The sequence below is a fragment of the Stegostoma tigrinum genome, chromosome 9, assembly GCF_030684315.1.
Source record: "Stegostoma tigrinum isolate sSteTig4 chromosome 9, sSteTig4.hap1, whole genome shotgun sequence".
NCBI classification, from domain to species: domain Eukaryota; kingdom Metazoa; phylum Chordata; class Chondrichthyes; order Orectolobiformes; family Stegostomatidae; genus Stegostoma; species Stegostoma tigrinum.
Genome location: NC_081362.1, coordinates 7,706,710 through 7,722,039, shown reverse-complemented (window position 1 = coordinate 7,722,039; position 15,330 = coordinate 7,706,710). Strand labels below are relative to the sequence as shown.

The 15,330-nt window shown below is 42.9% G+C and overlaps 1 protein-coding gene across 2 annotated transcripts in view; it reads left to right on the top strand.

The window, feature by feature from the left end:
- LOC125455066 (synaptosomal-associated protein 25) overlaps positions 1-15,330 on the top strand; it is a 131,475-nt gene that overhangs the window by 102,565 nt on the left and 13,580 nt on the right. The window contains exons 4-5 of one of the 2 annotated variants that reach the window (XM_048536591.2): positions 1,235-1,283; positions 12,028-12,145. In XM_048536591.2, the coding sequence (XP_048392548.1) occupies positions 1,235-1,283; positions 12,028-12,145 (167 nt within the window). Of the gene's footprint in view, positions 1-1,234; positions 1,284-12,027; positions 12,146-12,308; positions 12,427-15,330 lie in introns of both variants that reach the window. The other variant, XM_048536590.1, reaches the window with a different exon arrangement.

Below are 15,330 nucleotides of genomic sequence, written 5' to 3'. Positions count from 1 at the left end.
CAAGAAATTAATGAGAGGCAGCCTTCGCGCAGTGTACAGGTTTAGCCTCCTTACTTAAAAGGGTATATACGTACTTTAGAAGCAGTTCAATGCAATTTCACTAGGCTTATACTCTAGATGAAGGGAATGCCTCATGAAGAAATATTAAGCAGGTTTAGAAGGTTGAGATATGATCTTATTGAAACATATATTGCATTTCAGAAACATTTGGGCAGGTACATGGACGGGATAGATCTGGATGAATATGGACTGATTGCAGGCAAATGAGACTAGTTTGATTGCGAAAACTGGGCAGCATGGACAAGTTTTGCTGAAGGGCCTGTTTCCATGCTGTAAACCTCTGACTAGTTACTAAACACTGGGGAGTGCGGGTGGGGGTGCTTGACAGGGTGGATGCTGAGAGGATGTTTCTTTTTGTGGGGATGGAATGTAAAAGTATCTCTTATTTGAGATGGAGATCATGAGACTCTTTCCAATGGCCTACTCCTGTATCTATTTAATATGACCAGATGATTGTAGCTGGTACCTAGAACACAGATTTCATCCCACCAGAGCTAGGGCCAATGCTATGTGCATGTTTGTATGGTTCTTAGGCTCCAAAACATCAGTATAAAGCACTGTTGTGTAAAATCAACGATTTAATTATTTGGTTGCTTTGATTTTTGCAAACGGTTGTCTTTTAATGGGAGACTTATGGCTATATTTGCAGAATGAAATATTTGGTGTACAAGATATCTCTGTTAAACGAAGTGGACAAGGTTGCAGTTTTATAACCCTGGAACATAACCAATGTAATATTATAAATGTGCATCAGTGCTGCACTCCACAAGCATCAATTGCTCAGCTTTTCTTTGGCTTATCTTTCAATATCAAAGCCATCTTATTATCCATCAGATGGATTCTCAAGTATTTATAATAGATACGATCAGAAATTGTTGCTTCGTCATTTCTTCATACTATGTAAGTTTGATAAAACAGTTATAAAGTCATAACCAGAGCGACTTCTCTGCAAATCTCTTTCAGCCTCAACAAGACAATTTCCTGTCGTTAAATAACAAAGCAGTGAGATTAAAAGCCAAATGACATCATTAATTTCAATGCTTGCATCAGACTCTGGTTTTAACCTTTATTTTTCCTGAACCTTCAGCATTCTGAAACCTTTTTGTTAACTTGCTGATTTTTCTCTTTCTACCCTCTCCCTCCACCTTCTTCCAATTATTTAAATTAAAAACAGAGCAAGGATGCTGGTATCAGAACTTTGGTCATGTTGGATGAACAAGGAGGTATGTTTTTAACCATTTCAATCTATATTGTTAAATCCTGATGTGGGTGTTTTGAAATGTTATGTTTTAAACTCTTTTGAAATCTGCAAAGCATTTATTTTGTCTTTGTGTCAAACTGCTTGAAAGAGTGCTACAGATGTTTGTGAGATATAGCAGTTGAAGAAAAACGTAAGGGCGTAAAATGGTGTAAATATAATTGTCCGTTTTGCATGATCACTGAGTTAGTGCCTGAAAGGATTAATTGACATAACAAAATGATTTTAGGGGTGGTATGGTGGCTCGGTGTCTAGCACTGCAGCTACGCAGCACCAAGGACCCTGGTTCAAATCTAGCCTCGGGCAACTGCTTGTGTGTTTGCATGTTCTCCCTGTGTACGTGTGGGTTTCCTTCCACAGTCCGAAGACATGCAGGTTAGGTGGATTGGCCTTGCTAAATTGCCTGCAGTATCCAGGGATGTGTAGATTAGCTATAGGAAATGCAGGGATGGGGGTGGGGAATGAGTCTGGATGGGATGCTCTTTGGAGAATTGGTGTGGCCTTGTTGAGCCAAATGGCCTGCTTCCACACCATAGGGCTTTTATGCAATAATTTCCCTTCATCAGAATATTAATGAGTGTTCCTGGGAGGAGCTAAGCAGATCTCAATGTATTCACCAGAATCTGCTCAAATGGTTGTTCTTAGTGTTAATAGCATGTAGCTGAAGTTGTAATGTGAACTTAAGTTGAGTTTGATGTCATAGAAGAGACCATGATGTATCTTAGAAATAAAGTAACTAGGTTTTAAATAATATGTAATAAACAGACTAAGACTGATCCTGCTTTTGCTCAAGATTTCAAGTGGGCATCCTTCCCCAGTTTTCCAGAATGATAGGTGACAGTGAATCTACCCAAGACATCCCAAATGGTTCTATCAGGAAAAGAAGTATACCAGAAAATATACTCCTTTCAATTCTAACTTGCACAAAAGAGGGCCGGATTTTAACTCTATATTTCATTTGAGCTAAAATCAGGTGCTGTCTATGGATAATGCAACCAAGTGTTCTGTGCAACACAATTATTAGGCTATATCACCAACTTTATTGACGCCAAGAGAGTTCTGAAATAACTTTGACAGACAACCTGCAAAATATGTGATTTTAACACTGGCAGATCTTCGACTCCTAACTCTCAGAAAACGTAGGATAAGGGAAGAGTGTCAGATTTTTCAGGATATTTCAAAAGAAACCTTAAGAATCCACTGCCAAAATGACAGAAGAAGTAGAAGCCAACACTTTTGATCAGACAGCCCATTCTTCAGAAATGCCACAAACTATTGAAATCCAGACTATATGAAAGCTATTGAGATTTGAGAGAGTAATCCTTCAGGTTCAAAACATGAGGAACTACAAATATATCAGAAAAATACTCGAATTGGGTTATGATTAACACAGTGCGGATCAAGAAGCAGGCAGCACAGGAGTGTTCAAAATCATGTAAAGGTAGGAGAGGAGAGAGAGAAGCAGAAACAGAAGGAGGCAATGCTGGAAACAGTCAGTAGATAAGGCAGTATTTGTGGCAAATGTGAAACAGGGCTAATATTTCAGGTCTGTGAGGTTTCATCAGAATAAATCCCAACTGATCTGCTGACCACTTCCGGTATTTTCTGAATTATTTGAGATTTCCTGACTTCACAGTACTTTTCTTTTGTAGATAGAAGCAGGACACTTTCAGCAGCAGAGGGGTGTAGAAGGAAGGGTCATCAACCTGAGAATAAAAGGCTCATGTCAACTTTGGCGAAAATCTGGGGATCTATAAAAACAATTACCTGCTCAGACCTTAACCCACTTTTGCCACTTTGGACTTTAACTTGCATCTTTCCACATTGGTGTGGGAGGTGTGGGGGCATTATTGGCAGACGTAGCGAAAAAATGAAAGGTGGTCAAATAAAAAAATCATAAATTTAAACTATCCATGAGATCCTGATTGCATTTTCAATTTGGAAATCAAATTGTCTTTGCTCCTTCTAGCTAGGGGCCATGATGTCCATCTCAAACATACCTGGTCTCTCTACAAAGTTAATTTCTTCTCCCTTGACTGCATTGTTCACTTCATATAAACTTGCTCCTGAGCATGCATCTGCAACAGCGCTCAACAGGTTCAACTCAATCCAGGACAAGGCAGTTTATTTCATCTGCATCCCATCCACCACTTTGAGAATTTACTCCCCCTTCCTTCGATCCACAGATGACTGAGGTGTGTGCATTATGCAAGATGCAATGCAGCACATTACCAAGGCTTCTTCTGCAGTATTTTTCAAGGTCAGGACATTGACTGTCTAGAAGGGCAAAGGCAGCAGATTCACGACACCAAAATCCCCACAAATTCCCCTCAACCGTGCTCCATTCTGACTACAAAGCTTCTCTCAATCAAATTCCCTCCCAAATGGTATTGGGGGATATACCTGAAGCCCCATGGGTTACAGCAGCTCAGGAAGCCAGCTCAATACCACCCTCTCAAGAGTAGTTAAGGATGCACAAAAATGACACATACCATGAAAATATATGATAAAGAAAATCCTTCCCCATGTTCATTGTCACCAGCTCAACTTCTCATTACTCTTCATCTAATGATCATGGATGATGCCGTCTGCAATCACTTGCTTGCAGCTTCCACAACACACACAGCCTACCCTCTTTCAGCAAAACTTCCTTCTGAATTCCTCCCTGAGCTCAGAATTGAAAACCCATGACTTTCATGATTACACATTGTCCCTGACTGACAAAATTGGCACAAGAAAGATCCAAACTTACATCCAAACTTTCAGGCTTTAATCGTCATTTCTGGAGTTTCATAGCCTTTTTCAAAATGGTGCTTTCCCACCACGAAACCTGTGGTGCCTCTTCTCATGTGGGGTTGTGTGTCAGTGGTCTGGGGTCTGTAAATAGTCTGAGAGTGGTGTAGATTGAGCAAGTTTGAGTTATCTTGGGATGAGTTCATTAGTTATTCGGGGGTAAGCTATGTATTTAATAGTCTAACTTTTCCTCAGTAACTATTTTACTTACTTTAGTTTGAACTATTCAAAGTCTCCAATTTAAATGGAGGCTTTCAGAGGGTTCCAGGCATAGCAGAAATTTCCAGCAGAAATTTCCTTGGCAACTTCTTTAGTGTATGCTACAATGGGGATTGAGCAGGGCCCCCATGTATTACTTCTGTCCATGCTGTCTGTCCAATGCAAACTCTGGGCCCTTTAAAAGTTATAAAATAAACATTATAGTCGAGCAACTGGCTTCAGTGTGTACTACCTGCACCCTCAGCAGCTGAAGTCCTTGAAGATAAAGCCTCTTAAAGGTAAAGGGGAGGCAATGGCCTAATGGTATTATTGCTGGACCCTGTTAATCCAGAGACCCACATAATGTTCTGGGGGCCTGGATTCAAATCCCACCATGGCAGATGGTGGAGTATGAATTCAATAAAATATCTGGAATAAAGAATCTAATGATGAATAGGAATTCATTGTCAATTGTCAGGAAAAACCCATCTGGTTCATTAATGTCCTTTACGGAAGGAAACTGCCATCCTTACCTGGTGTGGCCTACATGTGACTCCAGACCCACAGAAATGTGGTTGACTCTTAACTGCCCTCTGGGAAATTAAGAATGGGCAATAAATGCTGCCTGGCCGGCGATGTCCTTACCCCATCGATGAATAAAGGGAACAAAATGCAAAACATGTAGCAAATTATTACCTTGAGGATAAACATATTTTCAAAATCAAATAATGTCAAAATCAAATAATTCTGGCTGAAAGGGGCATGACAAATGGATTGCTGATATTTCAGTGGTAGGTGATAGGCCTCCCATCTCAGTGACCAGGGAATACAAAATGCCACTGATCTCCAGCACTTCCTCTTTTGAATTTGTTTGCTGGGAAATCATGGAAGACCCACTCTCTCTCTCTCTCTCTCTGTCTCTCTCTCACTCTCTCTCTCTATCTGTCTCTCTCTCTCCCTTTTTTTTTTGCTCCCCTTCACGTCTTATGCCTTCTTCTCCCTCCATGGGGCTGGGGTATAAGCAAACCGATAAGTGACTGCCATGACATGTGGTCTCACAGTGGGTGTTGTGTGGTTGCTGAGGGTGAGGGAGTGGGCCTCCACCAAAATTCAAGTGGAAAGAGTTCCAATTATAAAAGCAAAAATCTAGCCTGGCGCCTACAACAATGACACCAAATGTCAAGTGCGCCTATGAAGCTATAACACCTCATCAATCAGCAATGCAAATAAGCCAAGTGGTGTCATTGAGCACCCAATGAGCAAGCCATGTTGCAGTAGGGCAATATGTACCATCTCAGTTGTCATGCTGAGTGCAAGCTAGGAATAATTTAAGGCAGTAACTGATCTACAGCTGTTGGCCATTTTCATGACACTGTACTTGACATGAACCTAAATCCAAGGAGACGCAAAAATCTCAAAACGTACATTGTGTTCTTTACAATGCTATATGTAGAGTTACTTTTTTTTCAACAAATTAATTGGACATTACATTTGAGTTACACTTTACCCAGCTTTCAAAACTGGTTGAATACTTATTTCCCATTTTCCAAGTTGAATTTTAGTAGGAAAAAATCCAATTGACAGAGAGACAGACAAGTGAGAGCAGGAAAGAAAGGAATTGTGTATTTATCGATCATTTTTCTAGTCTTCAAGACATCACACAGTGATTCACAGCCAATAAAATTAATGGTGAAGTGTAGCAAGGGTACAAACATACTACTGCCAGTGGCTGTACTAGTCTGAAAACACATCTCATCTGATTTCAGAAGCAAAGCAGATTTTGTTCTGTTTGTCACTTGATTGGCAAACTGCCTGGGAATACTATGTATAGAAGAAAAAAGAGCACCAGAGGCATATTGGTAGTGTCCCTACCTCTGAACTAGGAGGCTTGGGCTCAACTGCCATCTGCTGTAGAGATGTGTCATAACATGCCTAAAGGGTTCATTTTTAACAAAATCAATAGCAAAATAGAATCAGGGATTTTTGGAACCCTCAGCAGATCAGGTAGAAACAGAAGGGGAAAAAATACGGTTATTGATTGAAATGTAAAACATAGGAGCAGGATTAGGCTATTTGAACCCTTAGCCAGCTTTGCCATTCAACAACCTTTAACCTATAAAAAATGCGACCAGGAGTAGGCCATTCAGCCCCTTAAGCCTGCTGCATCATTCAATAGGATTGTGACTGATCTGACATTCCTCACATCCACTTTCCTGCCCTTTCCCTATAACCATTGATTCCCCGACTGATCAGGAATCTATCTACCTCAGCTTTAAATACGCACAAGACTCTCCCCTCACAGCTCTCTGTGGCAAAGAGTGCCGATGACTCTCAACCTCCTGAGAGAAGAAATTCCTTCTCATCTAATCCAATTGCTTCACCCTCCTAAATATATAACCTTTGAGGAGCAAAAATCTGTGTGGTCATTGGATACTCATTTAGGGGATTGAAGAGGCAGGGAAATAAAGGGGAAGGAAGAAAGGGCAAAAGAGGACAAACGTGGTAATGTCGTAGACCAGAGGGATTAAACAATAAAAAAGTGGATGGTGTTGGGATGGGTCATAAACAAAGAAAAACCTCAGTTTCTGTTCATGATGATGTTGTGAGTACACTTAAAGCATTGTGATTTAAAAGTTTGGTGCTTTCAGTGGAATAATATTATCTGCAAAATTAATTGCCCCCCAAGTAACGGGAACTCAATTAAGGGACCTTAAACCCTGATTACATAAAATTCCATGTCTTAGTCACAAAAACAGACTTAACTTTTGTTGAGATAAATAAGTAATATTTGTGCAGTGAAATCCTGCAATTTTGTTTTGTAATGACTGCAAAAAATTATTAAGCAACAAAATTCACCACAGCTCACTTGGCTCATAGGCATCTCTCTCCATCACAGAGAGACAGTTCATTATATATAGCTCGAGAGGCACGACTCCCCAAGCGAGGGATAAAAATAATTGACTCCACATGTTCGGGTGTAGCTGGCACTATTGTGCATTGCGTGATAAAAATGGAACTTGTCAAAAACCTTTTAATGGACTTTTGATTCTGGTAGAGGTAGTACACATATGTATTTACTGAAAACTCAATATACAGTTCTTGGATAATAATCTAATGAAATGAGCTAAGTATTCATTCAGATTGAATTCTGTTTGGATACTGGACGTAGTACGGTGCTCTTTAGGTGAATTCTACAAGAATAATAGATTTTGAGGAGAGCTTCTGCTGGAAGATTTAATCCTGTTCCCATTCAGCCATGATCCTACCCTGTCTCATTTGAATGCAAGAGACGCTGCTGGATTTAAAGTACTCAGGATTAGTGGATTTAATCTTCTTATTCTACACATTACTTGCACAGGCTGTTATGACTTTTAAATACATTAAATTAAATAAATGATTGCCTCGGCAGTTGCAATTCTTTGAGCTGACCGAAGACAAACTCAATCATCATAGTCAATGGGCTATCAAGCATTCTTGCGGAGGGTTGGTTAGCTCAGTGGGCTGGATGGATAGTTTGCCACACAGAGTGATACCAAAGCATGTGTTCAATTCCTACACTGGCTGAGGTTACCACGAAGGACTTTCCTACTCAACCTCTGTTCTTGCCCCAAGTATAATGCCCCTCATGTAAACTATCAACAAACATCTCTCCCTAATTAGGACAATGGTTACTTTAACTGTACTTCCTTGTGCTTCAATGAACTGCTAATGCTTAATGCTGTCAGAAAGAGGCACTTTTGAAAATCCTTCTCAACTCTACATGCAGTGGGTGGGTTTGGGCTTTGGTTCCTCAGTTAGAATGGTCTAAGATTGCAGGTGACTGCAGTTTGCCTATTTGCTTTTCTGTTTTTGGTTCACTTTTCACATTAGCACTAATGTGAAACACCTTTTAGGCAGCTTTTATGAAAAATATCAGTGAAAGAGTACATCTTTCCTTTGAATCATTGAGACGGTTGATCTTGTCTTGGAATTTGTGTGATGTTTCTATCACCTGCTATCATTAGCTTCAACTGCAAGACACCTATGAGAGATCCTGTGGAGTCCAGCGTATTTCCCCGAACTAGGTAACTTTGTAGAATGTGGTTTTGTTACTGTAAAGTTAAAAAGAATTCTTTGTCATTACAGCGCGGTTTTCCTTTATGTAACTGATTCTGCGTTTTAGGTGCTAACAGAGAATGTTTCCTGGTGGGTATTAGCAGAGTGTCTGCTACACAATTAAACTTAATTTCTTAGCATTTATTTTTGAGAGAAAACTTAGATTTGTATATGTAATCTCAGGATGTGTTCCTCAGTGCTTTATACCCAATAAGCTTGCATGATTACACTAATTAGGAGCAGGAGGGGGCATTGGATCTGTTAAGCCCGTCTCATCGTTCACTAATCTAATTGATTGGCTAATCTGATTGTGAACATATTTCCGCTTTCTTGCTTACCTCCATACTACTTGATTCCATTGTCAATCCAAAATCTGCCTACCTCAGCCATGAATGACTTTCCTCCATTAATCTCTGTGCAAGAGAAGGCCAAACATTATCAACCCTTTGAGAGAAGTAATTCCTCCTCATCTCCATTTTAGATGGAAGACATCGGATGCATAAACTATATCCCCATGTTCTAGATTTCCTCACAAGGTAAAATATTCAGCATCTACCCTGTCAAGCCCTTTCAGGACCTGGTATGTTTCATATATCACCTAACATTATTCTATACTAAGTATTGATCTCGTCTACTCAACTTTTCCTCATTAGTTTATCCAAACGTTTAAACTATGAGCACTGTTATAATGTAGAGATCACCGCAATTAATTTGCACACTGTATGGTCCTGTGAGTAATCTGATAATCAGATTGTGTTGGTTTTCAAGAGAAATATTGGCCCAGAAACTAGGGACAAACTCCTCCCTAGATAATAAAATGTGAGGCTGGATGAACACAGCAGGCCAAGCAGCATCTCAGGAGCACAAAAGCTGACGTTTCGGGCCTAGACCCTTCATCAGAGAGGGGGATGGGGGGAGGGAACTGGAATAAATAGGGAGAGAGGGGGAGGCGGACCGAAGATGGAGAGTAAAGAAGATAGGTGGAGAGAGTGTAGGTGGGGAGGTAGGGAGGGGATAGGTCAGTCCAGGGAAGACGGACAGGTCAAGGAGGTGGGATGAGGTTAGTAGGTAGCTGGGGGTGCGGCTTGGGGTGGGAGGAAGGGATGGGTGAGAGGAAGAACCAGTTAGGGAGGCAGAGACAGGTTGGACTGGTTTTGGGATGCAGTGGGTGGGGGGGAAGAGCTGGGCTGGTTGTGTGGTGCAGTGGGGGGAGGGGATGAACTGGGCTGGTTTAGGGATGCAGTAGGGGAAGGGTAGATTTTGAAACTGGTGAAGTCCATATTGATACCATATGGCTGCAGGGTTCCCAGGCGGAATATGAGTTGCTGTTCCTGCAACCTTCGGGTGGCATCATTGTGGCACTGCAGGAGGCCCATGATGGACATGTCATCAAGAGAATGGGAGGGGGAGTGGAAATGGTTTGCGACTGGGAGGTGCAGTTGTTTGTTGCGAACTGAGCGGAGGTGTTCTGCAAAGCGGTCCCCAAGCCTCCGCTTGGTTTCCCCAATGTAGAGGAAGCCGCACCGGGTACAGTGGATGCAGTATACCACATTGGCAGATGTGAAGGTGAACCTCTGCTTAATGTGGAATGTCATCTTGGGGCCTGGGATGGGGGTGAGGGAGGAGGTGTGGGGACAGGTGTAGCATTTCCTGCGGTTGCAGGGGAAGGTGCCGGGTGTGGTGGGGTTGGAGGGCAGTGTGGAGCGAACAAGGGAGTCACGGAGAGAGTGGTCTCTCCGGAAAGCAGACAGGGGAGGGGATGGAAAAATGTCTTGGGTGGTGGGGTCGGATTGTAAATGGCGGAAGTGTCGGAGGATAATGCGTTGTATCCGGAGGTTGGTAGGGTGGTGTGTGAGAACGAGGGGGATCCTCTTGGGGCGGTTGTGGCGGGGGCGGGGTGTGAGGGATGTGTCGCGGGAAATGCGGGAGACGCGGTCCAGGGCGTTCTTGATCACCGTGGGGGGAAAGTTGCGGTCCTTAAAGAACTTGGACATCTGGGATGTGAGGGAGTGGAATGTCTTATCGTGGGAGCAGATGCAGCGGAGGAATTGGGAATAGGGGATGGAATTTTTGCAGGAGGGTGGGTGGGAGGAGGTCTGCTTTCCGGAGAGACCACTCTCTCCGTGACTCCCTTGTTCGCTCCACACTGCCCTCCAACCCCACCACACCCGGCACCTTCCCCTGCAACCACAGGAAATGCTACACTTGTCCCCACACCTCCTCCCTCACTCCCATCCCAGGCCCCAAGATGACATTCCACATTAAGCAGAGGTTCACCTGCACATCTGCCAATGTGGTATACTGCATCCACTGTACCCGGTGCGGCTTTCTCTACATTGGGGAAACCAAGCGGAGGCTTGGGGACCGCTTTGCAGAACACCTCCGCTCAGTTCGCAACAAATAACTGCACCTCCCAGTCGCAAACCATTTCCACTCCCCCTCCCATTCTCTTGATGACATGTCCATCATGGGCCTCCTGCAGTGCCACAATGATGCCACCCGAAGGTTGCAGGAACAGCAACTCATATTCCGCCTGGGAACCCTGCAGCCATATGGTATCAATGTGGACTTCACCAGTTTCAAAATCTCCCCTTCCCCTACTGCATCCCTAAACCAGCCCAGTTCATCCCCTCCCCCCACTGCACCACAATACCAGCCCAGCTCTTTCCCCCCACCCACTGCATCCCAAAACCAGTCCAACCTGTCTCTGCCTCCCTAACCGGTTCTTCCTCTCACCCATCCCTTCCTCCCACCCCAAGCCGCACCCCCAGCTACCTACTAACCTCATCCCACCTCCTTGACCTGTCCGTCTTCCCTGGACTGACCTACCCCCTCCCTACCTCCCCACCTACACTCTCTCTCCACCTATCTTCTTTACTCTCCATCTTCGGTCCGCCTCCCCCTCTCTCCCTATTTATTCCAGTTCCCTCCCCCCATCCCCCTCTCTGATGAAGGGTCTAGACCCGAAACGTCAGTTTTTGTGCTCCTGAGATGCTGCTTGGCCTGCTGTGTTCATCCAGCCTCAAATTTTATTATCTTGGAATCTCCAGCATCTGCAGTTCCCATTATCTCTCATAAACTCCTCCCTGTTCCCTTCTTCAAACAAACATCGTCTTTTACATCTGCCCAAAAGACTAAACACGGCATCAGGTTAACATCCCAACCACAACATGACATTTCTGAGAGCACAGCGCTCCCTCAGTGCTCCGTCAGCCCTCGTCTCTGGACTGATAATTATACCCAAGAAACACCTGACTCGGAGGCAAGAGCTTAGCTTGACAGGAGGGGGGGTCTATGTGGATGGAAACTATTAATTCATAATCAAAGAGTAATGAGTTTCTCTTTGAAGGTCTGGTTTCTATTTTTCTTCTGCATTTTGTTTAGGTTGCAGAATACGATGGTCAAATGGGCCAATACCACTGTGACTTGAAACAATGAGATAATTATTTTCCTCTCTAGGTCTATCAACAAGAAATAATTTGGTCCAGCATTCAATATGCAGTAAAAATGCATCAAGCTCATGAACTTTTCTCTGGCTTCATAATTTAGTCAACATGGTCATTATTCATAGTCAATGCAAACCAAAATTCATTCCACTGCTATAATCCCTTTATCCTGACCAGAACAACTTGATCGTGTGGAGGATGGCATGAACCATATCAACCAAGACATGAAGGAAGCTGAGAAAACTTTAAAAGATTTAGGGAAATGCTGTGGCCTTTTCATATGTCCTTGTAACAAGTAGGTACTGGGCGCTGGCTCTCATGTGTGGTGTCCAGCTGTCAAAGTGAATGTCTGAAGTGTTTCCTTTTTGAATTGTCTTTCTTTTCTTTTTGTCCTTTCTTTCTCATCTGCTTCATTGTGTGGGGATTTAAAAACAAAAAAAAATCTTGTGTTTAATCAGAACAACTGGAACGCATCGAGGAAGGAATGGACCAAATCAATAAGGACATGAAAGAAGCAGAAAAGAATTTGACAGATCTAGGAAAATTCTGTGGTCTTTGTGCCTGTCCATGTAACAAGTAGGTGGTATTGGTCTGCCTGCCTAAGCATCTGGGCATCCAAGGCTCAAAACCAAGCCTTGCACAGCTCATCCACGCTTGGCATTAGTGGCAGGATGAGCAATTGGCATGCAGAGAAATGATATAGTTTAAAGGCATCCATTTCATAGTGTAGACTATCCGATCGGCATAATGCATAGAGAAATCAGGCATGCTGCAACAGAAACTCTCCACTCTTGATGTCAACTATCAAAGCGATGCCCTCGCATGCTCATTGTACAGATATTGAGCTATTAGCTTGGAGATGCTAAAATGTAAATAATAGAATATTACCAGAACACACTCGGCATGTTACCTATTCAAGAATGACTTATTCTGAGTACCATGCATTGCGGGTAATAGTGTGTGACATCTACATGTTCAGTTGAGCAGCAATGAATGAATTGTGTTATGGATTTTCAGCATGTTGTGGTCCATTTCGATGCTTAACGCAACTGGGTTCATTATTGCTATGCAATGCCATTTGTTGCTTCAGGGGAAAACAAACAAAAATGAGAAGTATTTTGTTAATTCAACCTCCCCGAGAGCAAAGTGTGACATGGCACGACCTGAACATGTTTACAGCTCAACTAGTTTTGCCACAAATCAGTCAACATATGCTTTTTTTGGGGGGTCTCTATTCTGCATCATTTTGCAAAACGATAACCTTGTTTCTTGAGCATATTTGATAAGAAAGATTTGTTTCATGCCTGAGTGTGTTCTAGAGTGTAATGTAATAGTCTATTATTTCAGCATGCAAATTTAACAACAGGTAATGATGCAGGAGCTGAGCATGTGCAGTATGCTGTGGTTAAATCAGGACGGTTTGTAAGTTCTAAACGTGAATCCCTGTCATACATATGGAATGGCTACAGAAATAAGTCAGACTTTCTCATTTTTATTTTCAAAGTTTAATCAGAGTCATTTGAAATTTTGTTTTTTTGTTGGTGTTTTATGTGCCCATCCACCCTCCCTTCAGAGCATTAGGCTCCCAATGAGATGCTGGCACAGATGGAAGCCTAGTGTCAAGAAGTCAGCACAGTCTAATCAAGCTGGCAATGGTGCCAGGTCCCTTCTGTGCTTAGACTGTGCTTCCCCCAGTTTGAGAATTAAAAATCTTCATAGCCCAGTCAGTGAGAGCTGAGAGTGGGCAGACCATGAGAGAGGCAAGAGCCATGAGATTGTAGTTGGGGAAGAGGGACTCAACTCTGTGGCAACCATTCTAACCTTGGACACCATAACCCCAAAATTTCAGCTCTCAACCTCGCTTTGTGGGCATGATCCTCACTTTTGAGAAGCCCTGACTTCAACACTCCTGAACAAAAATAGAAGTTTCTGGAAAAGCTCAGCAGGTCTGGCAGCATCTGTGGGGAGAAATCAAAGTTAATATTTTGGGTTGAGTGAGCCTTCAGTGTGCCCAAAACATGAGCTCTGATTTCCCTCCACAGATTCTGCCAGGCCTGCTGAGCTTTTCCAGCAGTCTCTGTTTCTGATTCTGATTTCCAACATCTGCAGTTCTTTAAGTTTTGGGTTTTATTCAATTCTCTTGATCTGGGGGAAGAAAAATCTCTGCTCCATTGCCTTCCAGGGCTTATGGAAGTATTCACAGGTATATCCTGGAGGTGTTCAGTGATACAGTAGAAGTGTTCAGGCATGTTGGCTACTGGCTTTGTTTGTAGTCATTGCAGTCCCTTCCTAGAAGTGTGAGAAATTAATGGTCCCAGATGGTTCAAGAGCACCATTTCAGTTCTCGTTGATGCAGATGACTGTATCACAGGAGCACTAGCCCTGGCCGGTGAAGGAAGTAAACCATTTGCAAGATGCTATACTTAATGAACCAGGTTATTGCTGGTAGTTTATATTTGAACAAAACCTTTCCATTGTTGAATAAAAACAAATGAGGCGGCAAACACTCAGCAGGCCAGGCTCTATGTGCGGCGGAGAAACAGGGTTAGCACTTCAAACCCGAAATGGTAGCGGTTTCAAATGTGATGGGTTTCCAGATGAAGGGAGAATTGGGAACAGGGTGGGGGGATAGATCGCAGCGGTTGGAATGTCTGATTAGATGGAAAAGAGGGGGAGATTAAACAAAAACATGAAAAGGGAAACAAAAGGTGAAAAATGATAGAGACAAATGAAAACCCTGTAGGATGGTAGAGTAGACACTCTTTGAGGTAGACACTTCTGAAAGAGAACAGCAGTGAACTACAAAGGCTGGCTATGAAAATACAGAAAAGAAGTTTGAGAAATGCACAGCAAGTCTATCAGTATCCATGGAGTGTGCTTTTCAATGGTGTGTCAGCCTCTGTACTAGTTTTAAACTTGTTGCAGACATCAGGTTCAATGGAGATGTAGATACACCTCGGAAGCATGTTGTGATGTAGCTGCGACCTCAGCAGTTGCATGATGGAGACTCTTGTAGAATGTGGAATTACAGCAGTTTAGGACACTATTGTAAGCAATGTTCCCTGCATTTTCCTTCCTTCCTGCTTAGACTTACGAGTAGAGTTATAGAGTCCCACAGCGTGGCTTTGGCCCAAACTGGTCCATGCTGACCAAAATGTCCATCCATGCTAACTCCATTTCACTGCACTTGGTCCATATCCTTCTAAACCCTTCCTATCCATGTATTCGTCCAAATGCCTTGTAAATGTTGTTATTGTAGCTGCCTCAACCACTTCTGTTGGCAGCTCATTCCATTTGTGTACCACCCGCTGTGTTTAAAAAAAAGTTGTGCCTCAGGTTCCCATGTATTCTTTCCCCTCTGACCTTAAACTGAAGCCCTCAGGTCCTCAATTCCCCAACCCTAGGAAAAAGACTTAGTGCATTCACCCTATCCATGTCTCTCATGATCTTATACACTTCTATAACAGCGCCCCCTCAGTC